Below are 19,503 nucleotides of genomic sequence, written 5' to 3'. Positions count from 1 at the left end.
AAAAACCGATAGTGCATTATTTTAAAAGGTCATTTAGCTTAAGTTGGCCAACAAAAAAAGGTTTTTCAGGTATAATAAAACCACATTTATTGGAGCCGATCGTACCAATGTCTGGTCAAAAACTGTATACTTTCCCAATCCATCCCATGATGTTTTCCTGGTCCCCCGCTGCCGCAGACAGTTCAGCTGGTGTTGCTCACCAAGGCCAATGTCAAAGAGAATTTGGTAATCTTTTGTGCTTCTTTACTTTTAAAACAGTGTTGTGTTCCTATGTTTGGGAAAAGGCTTTAGCTTAACTGAGCAAGAGTATACCTAGACTAGTGCGAAGGTAGGAACAGTGACGGGGACCAAAATGGAAAAATATCCTTGCAATAATACAAAAGTATCTTTTTCAGTAACAAAAATTATTAACTGCTACATTTAAAAAATTAGCAGACATCAAAAATGAACTGGTTTCGACTGAACTGGTTATAAAATGTACAAGTCAAAAAAAAAGAAAAAGAAAAAAAGAAAAAAAAAACCCACATGAGAAAAGAAAAAATTAAAGAAAAAAATTAAAAAGCCCCCACAGCTGCATCCCCATATGCAGAGGTTTATGTCAGGACTTAGGCTGCATCTGTAAGACAGTGTTTCACCCTAGTGTTCACTCAAAAAATTACTCTGCATCTCTTTCTAGGGATCAAATTAAATGCTAAAGATAATTACTTAAGTCTACCCTCAAAAAAACCCCCAAAACAGTTAATAAGACAAGAATAGTTAGACTGTAAACCACACACATTTCTTTTAAGTGTTATAAAATAACCATTGCTCAGTCAAGCCATTACCTTTTCCACAACATCACCATTTTTCTTTAAAATTCCGAAGGGGAAATTTTCTATATTTAGATCAGTAATAATAAAGAAAAACATGTACCTTTCTGTTGGGATAACCACTTTGACTATGGCTTGCGACAGAGTCTGTATATGAAGTCACATCAGATAATAAACATAGAATATGTGAGTATTGTTAACAAGTAACAAGCAAAAATATACATATGCAATGAAAATACTACACATCTATCACAAACTTTGCAGGCAATCACTGCTGTGAAGTTATAACTAAGCAATTACACAAAATTCAAATGGTTGTGTCAGTGAACCATGAAGGTTCACCAATTGCAAAGTATCAGAACATTCCTGTCAGAATGCACATTGAGGCACTGAATAGGAACTATGCTGAATATATAAGAAAGGAGTTCTTACGTTTATGAAAAGATTCCAAACTATTTGACTTGGATCACGTTGGCATTACTTTATTCCCAAGTCTTACAAAAAAAACCCCTGGCATTTAAGTGTCATTCAAAGAATCAATAAATTCTTACAAATGTAAATCAAGTTGGTTTGTGATTTCAAGATACTTACCCTTTTATCAGCTAATATTCCACAAAAAGAAAAGTTTGAAAACTGACTCCATAAGTAGCATAAAATACTTACTCAATGTCCAGATTAATTACCTTCTACACAAAATACATCAACTCTTCTAGGGTAAAAATAATGCTACCCAAATTAAAATGTAGGATTTTCTATAAGGAAAACAATTTAGGTACTGCAATTTGGCAGCCAAGAAAAGGGGGGGGACGTAGGAGAAAAAAATCCAGGGAGCCTGGAGGGGGAAAATGATAGCCAGATTTTAAGCAGCACTAAATTAACCAAGAGCCAATATACAGTACCCTAACACAGACACGAAACAGAGCTTCAGGAATTAAGTAGGTTCCCTTGGGCTACAGCAGGGAGCCACAGATTTTGCAGACTAAGGGCTGCCAAAGTCAGCCTGAACAATGCAAATCTATGAAGCCATTGAAATACTGTCACAGATGTAGTATTTAACAATGAGATACGGCCCAGGGTACTGTAAGTTACCTTCTCAAAATCCTCCTTGTTTTTTGGTGGTGGTAACATTGGAGCATTAGGATTCTTCAACCTCTCCCTAGGCTGGGCATTGAAAGGCAGTCCTGACGGGGGCGGCGGCAGGGTGTGCTCCATCATGGAAGGCGGAATGTAGATAGGATGTGGTGGGATAGGTACAGCTTTGCCCCAGCCCAGCTTCATTTCAAACGACATTATCATCTTGCCTGAGAAAGTGAAAAAAACCCCTTCAATACTATGATGTTACAAACTGGTTCTGCATCACTTGAGATTTCTCCTTGCTAAGTGCAACATTTAGGTTTGCCTGCTACAGTTTACCTTTTGCTTACATTGCTGATTACTGTTATTACATCTACTGGACTACAAAATAGGCAAATGAAGGCCTATTATACAAAATGTTTTATTACTCTTCCCCCAACGTCTGTCTTCAGGACACTACAGTACACAATTACTATGGTTTGACAACATTCAGCTGCCAGTAGAATAATCAAGTGTAAACTCACAGCCAGCCTGCTATCTACTGGAGTTAAAGAATACATCTCACTTGTCTGATAAAACCTGAAAATGTGCTTACAGTCTGCAAAAATAATTACAGCCCTGAACTGAGAAATCTGTTTACCATTTAAATTCTTCAATGCTCTTTCAGCATCTCTTCTGTTCATAAAGGCAACAAAGCCACAATTTCTTTCTCTTGCTCTTTCTTCATCAGTTCTTGGCCACATAATTTTAACACTCGCTAATGGTCCAAAGCGGCCAAATTCTTGACATAACATCTCTTCATTCATCTACATGAAAAAGAAGCAAAAATTAACATTTTGCCACTGTATTTCTGTGACAGCTGTTCGTATTATTGTCCAAATGCCCCAATCTTCATTTTTTTAGTCTCTTGACATAACGCAACTTCACTGATAGCCCCCCAATGTAATCTACTGCAGAAACAAGAATCTAAAAAATTGCATTTTTAACTGAGCACACTCAAATGTTTGAGATATGATCCACCTTGCTCAGGGATATCAATGGAAAAAGAATTTTAACAGAGCTAGAGATTGGTAGTCTAAACTTTAACTTTTCAGCATTATGTTCAGAGCACTTATTCCAATGAATATTGCAAAAAAATTTGTCTGGGCCCAAACATGCCAACACTGCACTCCTAGGCTCCAAGCTTACCTGAGGATTGATGTTTCCCAGATACAAATTTGTTGTGCTTGGATCTCCAACATCATGTGACCCTGGTGCATAATCATCCAGTACTAAAATAAAGGAAAACAACAAACAAAAGAAGTCATAATCCCTGCTATGCATTTAAATGACAACATTAAATTGACTAAGAAAAGAATCTGTATTACCACCAGATGATCTGTTTCTTCTTGAAGGAGCATCCACTGAATACAGAGAAGAAAAATATGTACAATTTAGTCCACAAATCTTGTAGCCCAGACTAATTTAAAAAATAATATCTACTTACTTGAACGCCGCTGCCCATCTGAATCAGACTGGGGTGGTTCAAAACGACTCAATCTACCTTTTGTTTTGTGTCTTTCATCACGCTCCTCTTGGATTCTAAGAAGCAAGTTTAAAGTCAACAACAACTTAAAACCATTCTGAAGTTTTTATTCTAAAATTTTGAATTGATTTAACAATTATGAGAATTTTTAATATGAAACAATGAGTTTGTTAGAACTTCCAAGTTGCCAGTATGTCTGAACTTCTGCTTCATCAACTGGAATATATCTACCAGAATTATTCCAGCTGCATGTTTCCTCATTCATATTCTCAGGGTATTTCATTCTCAAACAAAACTGGAAATAAGAACTGTGCTCTGAAAGAGTGACTCAAATTCCACATCCAACTGCCAGAGATCCACACACCACTCAGGTGACTTTTCAAGATGCACAAAACTCCAGTGTCTATTTATCCTTTCAGCTTTTCTAAGCCTTACTCTGAGGCAGACCTACATGACTATTTCCAGAATAAACTGGATTTCATCTCAGTTTCTAACTCTGAGGACAGTATTCACAAGAAACTATTTGGTCCCCTGCAGTCTGGCCTTAAATCCTGATATGAAGATACTGAATCCCAGGAATACAAGGCTGTCCCTTCAGCTCATTTACACCAGCTAAGGAATGTGCAGCAGTGAGGCTCAGGCACTCCTCACAAAAGCCACATATGGGTTTAGAATGTTGTACCTACTGCTTTCTAATGCATAGAGATTCATTTGTTTTCCCTCACTAGCATCAGGATAAATATATGGCACTCAGCTGCACTCAATACATGGGCTGCTCTCTGTTGTATTACATCACATATGGAAGTGAAACAATCTGCTTTTTCAAGCATTATCCAGCTTGCTTTTAATACTATGTAAGTTGAAGTCTCTAGACTTGAATTACAACTCTTATTTCTGCATTACACAAAAGCTCAACCTCCTCCTACAAATTCCTCTGGATATAGTTTAGAAACACTGACAAAGCTCACTCTTTTCAAGAGTGACAGACATTTCAGACTGTCACCAATCTCTCTGCTACACCCCTGTACTGGGTAGGTTTTGGCAGTGGGGAGCTACAGGGGTGGCCTCTGTGAGAAGCTGCTAGAAGCATCTCCCATGGCTGATGAAGCCAGCACCAGCCAGCTCCAAGATGGACCCAACAATGGCCAAGCCCATCAGCAATGGCAATAATTAAGCCTAACTAAGTTATTTGAAGCTAATTACTTATACCATTTTACAAGCATTTGAGGGAGAAAAAAAATAAAAACCTTCCTTGGGAAACAACTTAGCGAGAATGATCTTAATACTGGCAAGGCAAAAACCTTGGATTTTGTTTGTTTACAGTAAAAACTAGCAAACTTACTGCTTTAATTCTTCTTTAAAAAGTTCCAAATTACTCTTTTTCTTTTCCTTCTCTCCTTTCTTCAAAGGCTAAAATTAAAGATATATAAAACATTTCAGAAGACAAAATGAACAGAATTAAGAATCACATAACAAAACTTTAGATAATTTCCATGCATATTTTACCCACAGCTTTCAAACCAAGTAACTACAGGAGGAAAAAACAATGAAAAAAAAAAAAAACAAAACAACAACCAAACAGACTCAAAACATTCAGACTGAGCGCTATCAAACACAAAGCTAGAAAATAAAAATTCAGAATAGTTAAAAAAAAAAATTGTTACTTCTCATTCTCACAATGCAGCACGTATGATCAAACACTCTCTACTACATACACATTTAAAATAACTGTGAGGTATTTTGTCACTTTGTTCCATTTGGAAACTAGGATGCTGACTACACCCCTAGCAAACCATCATGCTCTAATGAATTTGATAGATGTGTGTGCATATATATGTAAATTATTTTACATATATATTTTCAATTATTTTATCCACAAACATTCTACTTGGAAAGAATTTCCTTCTCTTGCTTCCCTTTGGATGTAAATATAGTCTGAAAAAACAGTTACGTTAAATAGTTCAAGATCCTCAGGAAAAACTCTGGAATGATGAAGAATATGGATACTGCAATACTACCTTTTTTTTTTAACAGTAATAGATGTTCCTTAACTAACTGATGTGAAATATTATCTTTAACAACATTGTTTTTATATAATCAAATTTAAATGAAAACGTTTCCAATAGGCAGACATACAAAATACTTGTGTTACACACTACAGCTTTGGAAAAACTGGACTTCCTACTCACCCCAGGCAAAGTTGTTTGTTTGTTTTTGTTTTTGGGGAGGGTCTGCCAAATAAATAAAATCATTTTTACCTCATTATCTTCAATCACCATTGGACATGGCAAGTGAGTAAATTGATTGCATTACTTCACAAGTATTTATGAAAAATTTGAAAAGCAGTAATAGTCTTACAGTACAAACACTTGCATATGACAGAACAGAGCTCAGAAAAATAAAAAAATGCTACAATTCATTTCTGTATATGTAGAGCTTTACATACAATGAAAATCAAAACTGCCATCCAGTAGTACCCCACTGGTCTAAAACTGACATTTGTTTAAAGCTGGAGGGAGGTTATGGTGGAACTGCCCACAATTATCACATTACATTCATTTCCCACCCTAACAGGCAGCATCTTACATGTTTCACTTCAGCTTTAAAATTGTAGTAAGCTCTATTAAAAGACTTTTAAGACATCCAAGACATTCATTACACATACACAGTAGTAACAGTAATCATATGCAATTATCACTTGACTTGAAGACTGCTGGTTCATATTCCTAATATTTTTATTACTTTTTATGACAAACCTTGGTTAAAAAAAACCAAAAAAACAACCCAAAAACAAAACAAAGAAAACCCTCCATCAAATCATGTAGAAGACAAAATAAATTAAATAAAACAAGGTGTTCAGCTTCTCAACTGTGCAAGTTCTGGAACTCAAAGAGGGACTTCTAAAGGAACTTCTCAAACTTCACCCCCCCCAAAAAAAACCAAACCAAAACAAACAAACAAACAAACAAACTCAAAGAACCCTATCAAGAATAACCTGGATCAACACAAAGGTCAATTTATTTTTGGTTTAAAGTTAAAAATAATAAAATCAAAAACAGATAGTGACAACAGAAATTGAGAATTGCTTCTAAAACCAGAAATTCTCAGGACTGAAGAAGCTATTACTTTGCAACAGTCACTAATCCATATCCATGAGAAGTCTGTCCACCTTAGCAGGAACACAATAAAAGGGCAGTGCAGCACCAGGTGTATTGTGCCACATACAGGGTTCCTGGGCCTCTGCATTTCATCACCTTTGTATCTGCTACTGGCTGAGGAAACTCCAAATGTCCACCTTCTCTCAGACGTGACACATGCAGATAAAACTACTCTGCAAGAACTCATGGCCCTTTTACTAAGCACTTCTAAATACAACAGGATGGAGTTAAGATTCAAGTGAGAAACTTACAGGCTTTTTGGTTTCTATCATTAGGAGGGATGGAGGTTTCTCATTAGATGGCTGACTTGGTTGATTTTTTTGATCGGAGAATCGTGACGAAGGTTTATAGATTTTACCCCGTTTTTCATCTGTTTCATGCTCCTCTGAAATTAAAGACAAGTTGAAAGCAAATTTTATTAACTCATGCTGCACAACACTGTTCATTAGAAAGAATGTTGATTTTGAGTCCTGGTCATTCAATGCAATATATTATTTCATTTTTAAAAAGCTGACAATACGAATTTTACATAATTTAACATCTTTTAATATGAAGAAAAAGAACATGGATGAGGTAGACTAAACCAAGGCATTTTTTCTTCTTATAGTTAAAGCACAAATCACACCGCTGCCTACCTCAATCAAAGCATAAGGTAGATTTTAGCTCGAAGTATAAAGTAGATTTTAGCTCAAGTTTTCTTTCTCCTTCTAGTGTAACATCCTAATTTTAAAATGCAATTCAAAGCCAATCTTCATCTTTACTCAAAGCCAAATGACCCACCACCTCCAAAAAAAGATTAGTTATACCTTTAGATGCATTAACGATTCCTCCTCTTACAAATGTTTTCACTTTATTACCATCACCTCCTTCAAAGGCAGCAAGGAATTCTTCATAAATTTCTGCAGCAGCCTTCTCATCCTCCTACACAGCAAATGTTCATCTATTTACTATCATCACAGAACAACTTTCACTAGACAGTTACTCTTAAATTAGCTATGTGACATTCGTTTTTATTTTCTAGAGTTCAAGCTACAAACAGCATCAAAGGAGTTTCAATTTTAGATAATTCAAATTTCTGAGAAATGTGGGTAGAACACAGCACATAACACACAAAGCCAATGAGGCTGTGTGCTCCAATACGTTTGTTTCCAGGAGTTTACATGGCAATTTAACATTCAAAAGATGCCAAACAGAAAAGCTCAAATCAAAGGCTTATGAGCCTGGAGCTTTGTTAGACTCAGCATGAGAGAACAGAGCCCATTCCATCTCAGCCTTTACCATCAACCCACGTGGCTGAAGGAGATCAACAAGAGGATCACCCTTGTGTATTTCCCAGAGAGCAAGCTGAATCAATGGCTTAAGCTGAGCACTATGGCTTAGCACTATCATGATCTTTAGGCCAGTATTTCCAACAACCCAGCAGGAGGTAAGCCATTGCAACTCAGTACAGGCTGGATGCACAAATCTTAAACCCCAAAATTTTCAAAACTTCCAACCTTACCAGATATATATTTCCTAAAATTTGGTCATTCCTGAGTAATCTAAAATGCAGTACCAAATTTTAAGGTTTGTATTGGTTCCCAATACAGCCATTATTGGTTTTACAAAATTAACAGGGATGTGTATTGAAACAAGTTCAAAAATGGCAGGTACTCTTTGCAATAACTGAAATCCAAGGATAGAGAGCAAAGGAAGAACAGAAAATTACCTAAGGTGATAGCTGTCTCCATCCTGAGCAATACACCAATGGATTATTGTAATCCCCTATTTCAGGAAGCCAGAGAACTTGATTTCTCACAGAGAAGGAAAGACTAAGCCTCTCTGTATCATAATGCCATGGATGCCAAAAATACATTATACATGTAGAATACAATTCACTTTCACTCATAGAGAGCTATAATTACCAAAACTAAGATATCTTGTTGCAATCTAAAAGCAAAGTTATTTGAGCTCTGCATACAAAGTAAAATTTTCATTGTATACCATTACCTTCTTTTTTAATTCTTCTTGCTCTTTCTTACTCAGTGTCCGTTTGGCAGCACTCATTTTGCCAATACTGAATGCTTTAAGTTTACTTTCCATTAGAGGCTGCAAAGGGAGTGAGAAAACAGACATCAAACTGTTTACAAAACAATTAAAATAATGCTACTTTTGACCTTGGTCTAGACCAGTAACTCAAATAAAACAAAGAAAAGCCTTCCTGTACTGATCTGTGAAGTTTTCATTATCTAATTCAACCAAAAAAAAAAAAAAATCTGTGTGGCTTTTTTTAAACAAATCATCCTTGGTTTAATGAGAAAGCTTTTAATACACTATTCAAACACAGCTGAAATCTGAAGGACACTTGCTGTAAGAGCCTGGACATTTATCACTGTGCAGTGTTGCAGTTTCTAAACCTTCAGAAATACACGCTTGCGTTACAGTTCTTCCCCTTTCCCTCAAAAAAGCTTTCCTGACTATTTTGGCAAGAAAAATGTTTGTGCAAGGTTGGACAGGTAATGGAACAACCATATGGATGCTAAATTTCCATTGCACTTCAAGGTAAAAATTAATAGCTTTGCCAGAACAACAAAACGCATTCTAGGAGTTTTCAGCTATGAACAAAACCTCACACAAAAACTTCACATTCATCTCCTAGACTATTTCTAATTTCTTTCCAAAACCCTGATGAAGGAAGTACTCCAGATAACAGTAATTTCTGGAGCATGGAAATGGAATTCTTAAGGCTCTCTTCTGGTAGTTAACAGGCAGCAAAGCACTAAGAGAAGAAAGACAACAGGATGGAGAGCATGTTCCGAAGACACGGGCAGTGGGAAGTTAAATGAGAGAAAAGATACTTCTCTGGAAACTCCTGCCTTAACACAGTAATTCATGAAGAATCAGCACAACAAAACCCCAGAAGCTATGAGTCTTGTTTTCAAAATATTTGTGATGCTCTTATACAAAGCACACAGTGATGCTTAAAACTGATTTTTGCAATGACAGTTCTTAAAAAAAATCAGCTCAATAAAACATCAAGACAAATAAGGTGAACAACTTAAATGTCATATTATGAAAAATATTCTGATACCAACTGGAAAGGGTTTCCTATAAGAATAATTTTCTTTGCAGAGTTTTATTTCTAGCATCAGCTTTCTATTATTTTTTTTTTTTTTCATAAAAAAGCACCATGAAAAACAAACTGTTTGAAATGTCTTCAATTTATAATCCCTGCTTAGAATCACTCTTAGATCGGTGCCAAGCATAGGACCAAGTAGTTCATACTTCCTTGAAACTGTTCCCTTTTCATCACTGAAAGTAAAGCTATCAGTGACAAATTTATGCAGTGTTCTCTGAAGGTATCTGGTTTATGACATCATGTTTGTCAATGTGAGCTGCTGTGACAGGCTTATCAGGAGCTTTTAATTCATCTGTGTGTTTTTAAATTTAATAAAATCCCGTCTCCCAGTTGTCTGAAAAACAGCTTCTATTTCAATATGACAAACAATATACAACCTTGGCAAAACATGAGCACACAGCAATGGCACAGCAATGCAGGCAGAGCAAATACCACACTCCTACCCAAGGCTTATCCTGTCATCGAAAAATAATCTCTCACAGTAATGTCACAGGATACCTGCAGATCAGCCACATGAATATTTGTTCCAGTGACATAAAGGAAGCAGCTGCAAGATAAAGAGCTCTGGCAGTAAGAGCTGCTCAGTTTAGAAAGGGTCTCAGGGAAAGAAACACCTGCCAACTGGCCAGAACAATATAAAGGTGAGACTGAACTAATTTATGCCTGCTAGTTAGATTCCAGTGGGCAAATGTAACATTGTCATTAGCCATGTGCAGCTTCACAGAATTCCTAACAACAGAACTATATAAAACTTGAAGGTCTTCCTCCTTCAAAAAATGCAAGATACTGTGAAAAGGGTAAAGCAAATGACAGAAGCAAAGAGAAACTTGCAGTTGAGTAATCAAATCTCTGTATGAAAGCCAACTTCTGCTTAACCAGAACACTGCACTGACTGTAAGGTGGCACAAAGCACTAAAGTTCCAGTTCCATCAGTACAAAATACTCAGAAGAGATTTAAGAGTAATTGCCCAAATTGTAGCAAGTAAAAGAAATCAATAAAACAAGCTACTTCTCTATGAAAAGTTTCTGCTACCACAACTCGACTAATGCTCTTACAAGCAATTTAACAGCTGGTAATTGACTTCTGCATGTACAAAATCAAACTGAAATCTTGAAGAAAATCCAAACCACAGAATGAATTGTCTGGTATTAACTCCCAGTTTGGCTCTTGCTGCCTGTTTTCATTTTAGCTCAGAAACAGGTAAGTCTTCATGCAACATACCAACCACACAACCAGGCAAAGGTCTCGTCACTGAGGGGATAAGGGGCGGGGGGACAGCAGGACCAGGTTATTCTTCTTACCTTTTCCTTTATCATATTCTATTAGAAAGAAAAATAAAGGATGGAATTAGGGCCACACTATCTCAGCCTTGAGAAGCCAACTGTATGTGAATAGGCACTTGAACATCCCATGATTCCTAGGACTGATGACCTTGCATCCTCAAGCACTCCCCAGTATAAGAGACAAACCCATTCAGAGTCCTCACAGAGCCTTTTGGTTCCAGTACCTATTATGGATGCAGTAGCATGCAGCACAGCTTCCTACACTGGTGCTTGTTTTGAAAGTTTCAAGGAGTATTTTTAAACATGAAATCAATGGTTCATTTGCAAACACCTACAGGTTATATACCCAATGCATCAGACTCTGCCTGTAGCAAGCAGGTTTCTTTAAAAACAGGCCTATTTTGAGTTTGTGGGTTTGGTTGGAATGTTTCTGGCTTTTTGTTGAAGTGTTTTGGACTTACATGTGAATCAGCAGATCCAGTGGTATGTACTGCATCTGGCCCTCTGACCTGAGAAGAGAATGAGGAGGAGGTGAGGCACACAACAAGAAACAGACAAGTAACCTCTGGCGAGTTTTTCCCAGTTCTTGGAATGTGAATTTTCATTTCAATTTCAACATCCAAATACACAAGAACAAAGATACCTATAATGTATTTTAATGATATATCTGACCTAGGTCACCTCAGGAACAATGTCAATATAAGGCAAATAAGGGACAGACCTAAAGACAGACCACTAAAAAATCTGAATTTCCGCAACTGATTTTTTAAATACATCAGTAGTGGCACCACTAGAGAAAAAAGTAGGTTAGTTACATTGCATCTTCAAGAGCTGTCATTAAAGGCTGTCAAAGATTATATAAAGTGCTTAATTACATTTGGCTTCCTATAAAGTAATTTCCAAAACTGCTTTTACTATATTGTGCATAGATGGAATCTGGTCACCTCAAAAACCACAATTTGTGACCAGGTACTAACTGGTGTTATTACTTCAAACCCTAACTGAACTTAGCACCTAAGCCAGCATATATACAAAATCAGGTTTTAAATGAGCTTAAGTGATGTAGAACACACTTTTAAATTACATAAAGCCTGAATTCCAGAAAACCTGACATAACATCTACTATTAAGATATTATTGCCTGATGCACAATTCATACCTTAATTGAAATTTAAGTCAAAGTAACACATTTCCATTAGCTGAAATTTGTTCATTAGTTACAGAACATTAGCATTTCTCCTCATTACCAAGAGTTTATAGTTTTTAAGAGAAATAGTAATATATGATGTTCATTTCCAATCTTTCAAAACCAACAAGCACCAAATACTACTCTAGAAGATCATTTACTAAGCCTTGTTCTTATTGTGCATCCTGCTTTTTCATCAGCTAAGAGAGAGACATTTCTCTTTCATCACGTGTATTCCTATATTATACAGTAAAATCAATTTAGAAAAAATAGTCTTCAACCGAAACCAGAATTAAGTGCACAAAGGTAGAGTGCAACACAGAGATATAGCCTTTGCAAGGGAGAAGCAAAAGGCTTCTAGGAATATGTTTGGAGGTTTTCTTAAGAAAGATAAACGGGGCATGGAAAAAATGGGGAAAAAGCCCCATGCCTTACTCTCAAAGACCTCCCAAATCCCCTTCCTTGCAGCACTGTATATGACTCACAAGCACATCTTTGCACAGATACTAATAAAAAGTTCACATGCAGCAGTAGCAGTTCATTAGAATACACGTGGAAGCAAGTATCTCAAGCATCTTTTACTAATGCCACTTCCTGCAAACTTCTCCTCCTGTGTACTTGGTGCTGGATTTTTCTGTGATCCCCAACTGCTTGCGGCACTCAGATCAGTCATCTGTTATGCACAGGTCTCCATACTGCACATAGGTAGCCTAAGGAGAGCTGTCCTCCCCTCAAAACTTTATGGATGTGTAGCAGAACATCCCACAGATAAAAGACACAGCACTGTGCAAAAGAATTCCAGAGCATGGGAACAGCATTCCTCCTGCTGCCAGCTGCCACCCTGCGGCAACCAGCAGAGCAGCTGCAATTCCAGCCTTCCAACAAACAACCTGAGACCTGCAGCTCAAAAAATCAGACTCAAAGGTGGAGTGATACAGTGCTGTCTGCCTTGGTGTACTGATCCAGGAAAGGAGCTTGTCTGGCAACTGCAGAAGGGAATGGCCACTTCCTGATTCTCCACATCTGTTTCATTTATAGAAGTTTTACATAGTGACAGCTCCCAACAGGGGTGGTGCTGAAGCTGCTCATAGGGAGGACAGAAACAAAGCATTACACAGAGTAACAGTGGGAATGCTCAGTACAGTGACAGATTATCCTGAGGAAGAACATGAAAAAAAAAACCAAGACACTAAATCTGCTTCTCCAGCAGCAAGCAGATGATACTGCTCAGGAAGGCTGCAGTGTGTGGTAGCACACAGAGATTCTGTGGGAGTCCAGTGGCACTCCCCAGCCCACCAACAGAGACCATGGCACTGTGGAGCCACTCTGAACATAAGCTGAGCAGCAGAATTTCTATTAAGGTGCACTCAGAAAACTTCTAAAAGCAATTTTAGCTTTCAGACCAACTGTACCCCACGATAACTACCAGCTTTGGAGAGCCATGTCATCTTCCTCCTTCAACAATTCTTATTTTTAAGGTCTTCTCTTTCCTATGTATAAATTTAAGTTCTACCTTTGATACTTCTCCTGACCAACCAAGCAACTGTTCTGACAAAACACAAGATAAGGTTTTTGACAAAATTACACATTGCTATCTGCCAGTTTCTAAACAGCAGTTATTTAAAAAAAAATCACAAATTCTCACAGCACTGCACTTTGCATCCATCTGTACTGCCTTGACAAAAGGGGCCATTTTGTTTCCTTAAGAGTCAGACCAGCTGCTCTGACTCAGCGGAATCAGTGTCTTTCTAAAAGAGGGAAACATTTCAGAAGATGTTGCCCACCTGTGCTGAAATCTAGAGCAGGATTATTTTTTCTGTTCTAATCACGTCAAGAAGCTCAACTGAACTTAACTGCTGAAAGGAAGACACACAAAGCTCTGCCCTGCACATGATGAGATGTGAGGACAGCTCCTTCGTGTTCAAAATGCCAACAGAAAAAATGCAGTGAATCCAAATTTCAGTCACTGCCAGCACAGACAATTGACAAATGCCTTCTTACCCCCAATTCATTGCAACTCTGCATGAAAATTATCTTTTTTTTTTTTTCTGAACCAGACTATTTTACAGCTGGATCACTTTTTCCATCAATTTCATACTGCACATTTGTCAAAGCATGTGCCACCATAGCTGCAGTGTCATTTCAGCAGCCTGCATTAAAATACAGCCCTGTCAAACCTCAGTCCTGGAAGTCAGGTCACCCAAAGCTTCACTGCTGAGTCCAGCCAACTTCACTCAACCTCCAAAAGAAAAACCAAAAACTTCAAAGGACCGTACAAATGAGATTTATGACAAACTTCCATGAAAATGCCAAAGCAGAGACAGCTCTGAGATCCTGATCTTTACATTTTCTTCTAGCTTCATGCATGCTTCCAAGGAAAACAGAGAAGAAAACAGCTCTTTGCAATCTTCCTTCCTGCCCACAGCTCACATGGCCACAAATCCAGCTCTTCACACTTTCTCCAGACTTAAAAATCTCTCAGTAAAACTGGCATGATTGTGTTATTTCACAAGTATTTAACATACACTGTATACAATAAATATTTTTTAAATTAATACTGATGCCATTTAGTGAAACAAAGAGCAACAAAAGCTGCCAACAACCCAGAAAACAATCTGTGGTCCTCTAAATGCTGAATTTTTACAACTGTAATTGCTACAACTTAAAACATAAATGAAAGTGCTGTCCTTGAAAGAACCAATAGCTTCAGGGTGTGTTTAAAAGAAAGTCTGATGAAAGCCACTCCTGCCCTGTTTCAACACCTTCCATGGATCCTGCCCCCACAGCAGTCACACTGAACTCCAGCACTGTTCCTGGTCTAGCTGATCACCCACCAAAGGGAGAGCCGGGGAGGTTCAGCCACACCATTTCCCAACTCATAGCAGCAGCCTGCTGCCCAAATCATGCCAAATCAACCAGAGAGGACAATGTTTGGTAGGGAAAAAGTAGCTAAGACTGGGACTCCTTGTCTCAGCACTGACAGCAAGGAAAAACAAATGGAACACATCATAAATTAAGATGCCAAAATTCAGCTAAAGGAGGTTTCCAGGTTGCCTTATATTTTTTATTCTTCCTTTCTCTCTAGAAAGTGCTTGAAAACACTTGCAAATTATTTTATGGCTAATGTATTTAGTCTTTACAGCTACTGGAATAATGCAGATTAGAATTAGTCCCTGAGTAATCATAACTTGCAGACACAATAGCAAATGGACAGTGGCTTTCTCCAGAAGTATTTGTACACAATGGTATTCCACTAGGACCTTAAACTCAGGGAACAGGTACAGCTTTTGGGACAAAAAAGGGAAAAGCTTGGTGCAAATGGAGTATTTCATCTGCATATATACCCAATTTGAACAGCAGTCTATGTAAGAGCAGTGGCCATGCCAGATAGTAACTATTGTCAGAAGATACAATAACAAAACCAAAGAGTCACTGAGCAGCTAAAATTTCATTACATAAATAAACTGAACATCTGCATCTGTCATTTCAGAATCATGCCCTACACTGATGTACTGTGCAGTCTTGGGCAATGTCTATTTTCTATTCTTAATTATCTTTCTTTCCTACTTGGATTTCTGGAAATCTCAAGCACGAATCTTGCTATTCTAATCTCCAAGTGCCAAAGGAATAGTTCATGCTTTTGCAACACATTTCACATGGGAGATTCTCAAAGTTATTTAGCAGCTGCCAGTATCACACAAAGCAGCTGCCAGCACAGCAATGTGAGCACTGGGGGCTCCCTGAACCTGTACCACCTCCAGCAATGCTTTCCAGTCAGTGAATCAAACAAACAATGCCTGGCTGACAAAAATGTGATTTTACTCTATACATACATACATACATACATATATACACACACACACACACACATATATATATATATATACACACATATATATAAACTGGGTCAAATTCAGTACTTGGGCAACAAATTATTTTATTTCAGGCACTAGGTCACAGCTCCTCACAGAGCACAGAAAATAAAAGGTCACTGTGTCTTTCCAGCAGGTATCTAGAAGCCAGCAAAGGCACTGAATTAGAATTGCCACTGAAACATATCCTATGAGTCTGTGAGATACATAAATTGTTGTATTTGCAAAACAAATGCAACTTGCAAAAGAAGCATACAACTTCACTTTTAATTACGTAAGTAAACGAATCCTAAAATTATTAAAAATAATCAGAATTTCTGATAATTACTTCATAAAATCTAGCAAAATGGTTATTTGCTCAATTGTTAAACCATAAACCTTCTCATATACGCTCAACTAAAAATACATATTTTAATCCCTGTGTGAATAAACTAATAAAAACAAAATAATATTACTAATTTCAATGCCATTTCTTTCTACAGACATCTGAAAAGTATCTCAATGTGTATCAAAAGCACTTATGGAATAATAAAACAAAGGTACTAAAGGGAACACACACTGTTCAGCCCCCCAAGATTTTTTTTTTTTGAGAAATAAATCCCAAGAAATAGGCATGTCTTATTTTATTTCACTTTTCAACAGAAACATTCTCATGGATCCAAGTATCCCTATTTTCTGTGGCACATAAAATAATACTGACAAGAAGGAACAAGCCAGATCTAGAATATAAAGTGAAACATGGCAAGGATGTCTGAAGGAATGGGGAACAGAGGGGTGAGGGAGAGTGCACAGAGGGGGCAGGGCAGGTACAGGATGTCCTCAGTGGGCCCTGACAGATGAACACAGTCTGACCTTACATTCCCTACGTGTCCTACTGACTTCCATGGGATGGAAGAGTTAACTGCCTGAGTATATCTCTGCAGAACTGACATCTAGGACAGAAAAAAATTCCTATAAATTAATTATTACTGTATATTGAAAAAAAAGAGTGTCATCAGTACAGAAATAGTAAATGACAAAACACAAATAGCCTATAACATAACTGCAAAAAGAAAGGAATCAAATCTGGGTTGGTGTTCGGTACCATGCCATCAGCTGCATTAATCAATAATTAAGTATTCTATTTCTAATTATACTTGAAATCCCAAAATGTCCTATTCCCTGAAAGCCACTGCCCACAAATTAAGACCTATTTTACTACTGAAGTTTTCTGTCTAGCTCTTATTTGCCATTCCAAGCCAAAAGAAAGATAAAAAAATGTTTCTTGGCAATATTTGGAACAGATCACAAAAGGGAAACAAAAATAAAACTCTCCTACTCTAGTAACAACTGAGTAAACACGCAAAGACTTTAAGAAACTACACTTCATTACCAACTGCATTAATTATTTCAGTTTCTTATGAGCAAAATAAAATTTTAAAAAAACTTAAATAATCCTGGTTTGGCTTAATAAAAAGATGGGCAAAAATTATTCATTTATAGCAATGGAAATTCCTGAGCCATAACACAGCTTCCTCTTTGAACGACTTACACACTCACACACACACCAAAACCTGGAGGATTTATGTAGCTCTCACCTAAAACCTGAAACGAAAGCGAATGAAAGGGAGCAATCCTCAAACCATCAGCCGCCAGTGCACCCCCCAAAATATCTCGCCCTCCACCCGCGCAGCAGGAGCGATGCCGCGAACGCAGGCAGCTCCGCGCTGTGACCGCTGGTTTCAGAGCACAGCTCTGGGCCAGGTTTTCCAGAACTGCTGCGCTACCTGCGCTCCTGGGCTGGAAATCCACCCAGCAGGAACTACAGGAAGTAGACAGGGTTCAGTGAAAAGCGCGGGGAACGCCATAGCAATTCTATGAAACTTGATAATTTCACCGCACTTCAAAAGAACCCACTCCATCTCAATTCGTCGTTTTCCTTCACACTCGCGAGTTGGAAACTAACCCTGCGCAGGCTTCAGCCCACGTGGAGGGGAGGGCAATGAAATGAAAGCCGTCGGGGGGAACGGCTTGGGCTCGGGCATTGCGGGCTGCCCGCACCCCAAGCCGGGGACGCACGGGCCGGCACAGCGCCGCCGCCGAGCCCCGCGTCTTCCTCGGCCGGGGCACGGGGACGCCACGGGGACAGACACGTGCCCGGGGCGGTCTCGAGGAGCGGGCGTGCCCCGCAATAGGCCGGGGACCCCAAGCCCCCTTCCCGCCTCTCACCCCGTCCTGGGGCCCGCGGTCACCCCGGGCTCAGAGCAGGAGAGAGCAGGCCGCGCCGCCCGCGCCTCGCCGCCCTGCCGCTACCGGGCCCCGCCGCAGCGGCAGCGGACCGAGTTCCCTGAGCGCAACGGAGCGGGCCACGGGCCGTGCCTCCCGAGCCGAACGGAGCGGGCGCGGGCCGCGGCCCGGGGCGGAGCGGCCTCACCTTCCCGGCGGGTTTCTGCGAGCCGCCGGGCGCCTTGTCCGCCATCTTGCCTCTCCCTTCGCCCAGCCCTGGCGGCGGCCGAGCGAGCGCCGATCCCACCGAGCCCGCGAGCGGAGGGCGCGAAGCCGATGGCCGAGCCGCTGATGGCTCCCCCCCGTCCCCCCTCTCCCCGCGCCGCAGGGCCGCCCCGTCCGCAGGCAGCGCTCGGCCCGCACACGCTGCGACGGGAAATGGAGCGGATTCCGCTTGGAGCAACCCGAAATGCTACACCTCAGTGAGAAAAGCCCTTCAATACTGAAAAGGCTAACACAGCAAATCCTTCGTTACTGGGTTTTATATCACACTACAACTGCAACTGTATTGAAGGCTGTTTAACTGGGGATTGTAACCAGCCGTCACATCTATCATCAGTCTTGAATCCCCGTGCTTTCATGGATTTTCAGAGTGGAATATGCAGGGGCTGAGATAATACTTAGGGAAAAGACAGGAAGATACACGGAAGTTAATGAAAGCTTTAATCCACCACCTGCCGACACCCACTGCCCTGTGAGCAGCAAGAGGGAGCAGGGCCTGTGCTAACAACCATCTGGGGCAGCGGAGAATGAAGCTTCCAGAAGGGAGGGGGAAAAAAAAAAAAAAAAGGCAAAATGAGAGGTTGAAGAAGGCAGAGGCAACTGCAGAGGGCTGGAAGTTTATAGATGAGGGCAAAACTCTCAGGAAACCTCACCGGCTGCAGATGTGCGTCCAACTGTGCAGGGACATGGTCTGGTGGAGAGCTGCTGCTCTGCCCGCGGCCGTGTCAGGGCGACGGCTCAGCTGCGAGCACGTCCATGGCAGCAGTCACCGCGTGTCACCAGCACCGAGCAGGCTGGTCAGGGCGGACACGGCACAGCGGCGCGGCAGCGAGGCTCACGGCGGGCTGGAGGACGGCAAGGAAGTCTCCCTCACGGGCGGCGGACGCAGGTCACCGTGCAGGAAGAGCAGGGCGGGCAGCAGGAAGAGCTCCCTGGATTTCCCACCCGCGCAGCTGGGCTGGGCACGGCGGGACGCGCAGGCGCCGCCAGG

General features: G+C 39.9%; 1 protein-coding gene across 7 annotated transcripts in view; it reads right to left on the bottom strand.

Moving 5' to 3' along the window:
• The window catches only part of U2SURP (U2 snRNP associated SURP domain containing), a 40,640-nt gene extending 21,171 nt beyond the window's left edge, over window positions 1–19,469 (bottom strand). Inside the window, exons 1-13 of one of the 7 annotated variants that reach the window (XM_059855391.1) lie at window positions 19,166–19,469; window positions 11,430–11,477; window positions 10,987–11,004; window positions 8,556–8,654; window positions 7,373–7,487; window positions 6,818–6,951; window positions 4,751–4,818; window positions 3,370–3,464; window positions 3,251–3,286; window positions 3,072–3,154; window positions 2,524–2,689; window positions 1,899–2,110; window positions 913–956 (exon numbers count right to left, since the gene is read on the bottom strand). In XM_059855391.1, coding sequence (XP_059711374.1) covers window positions 913–956; window positions 1,899–2,110; window positions 2,524–2,689; window positions 3,072–3,154; window positions 3,251–3,286; window positions 3,370–3,464; window positions 4,751–4,818; window positions 6,818–6,951; window positions 7,373–7,487; window positions 8,556–8,654; window positions 10,987–11,001 — 1,067 coding nt within the window. In that variant the 5' untranslated portion in view covers window positions 11,002–11,004; window positions 11,430–11,477; window positions 19,166–19,469. Of the gene's footprint in view, window positions 1–912; window positions 957–1,898; window positions 2,111–2,523; window positions 2,690–3,071; window positions 3,155–3,250; window positions 3,287–3,369; window positions 3,465–4,750; window positions 4,819–6,817; window positions 6,952–7,372; window positions 7,488–8,555; window positions 8,655–10,986; window positions 11,005–11,429; window positions 11,478–18,438; window positions 18,584–19,165 lie in introns of those variants that run through there. The other 6 variants (XM_059855393.1, XM_059855388.1, XM_059855389.1 and 3 more) reach the window with 6 other exon arrangements.
• Between the last annotated feature and the right edge of the window lie 34 nt (window positions 19,470–19,503).

This window comes from Haemorhous mexicanus, chromosome 10 (assembly GCF_027477595.1).
Source record: "Haemorhous mexicanus isolate bHaeMex1 chromosome 10, bHaeMex1.pri, whole genome shotgun sequence".
NCBI classification, from domain to species: Eukaryota; Metazoa; Chordata; class Aves; order Passeriformes; family Fringillidae; genus Haemorhous; species Haemorhous mexicanus.
This window is presented reverse-complemented; position numbering and strand designations above follow the sequence as displayed.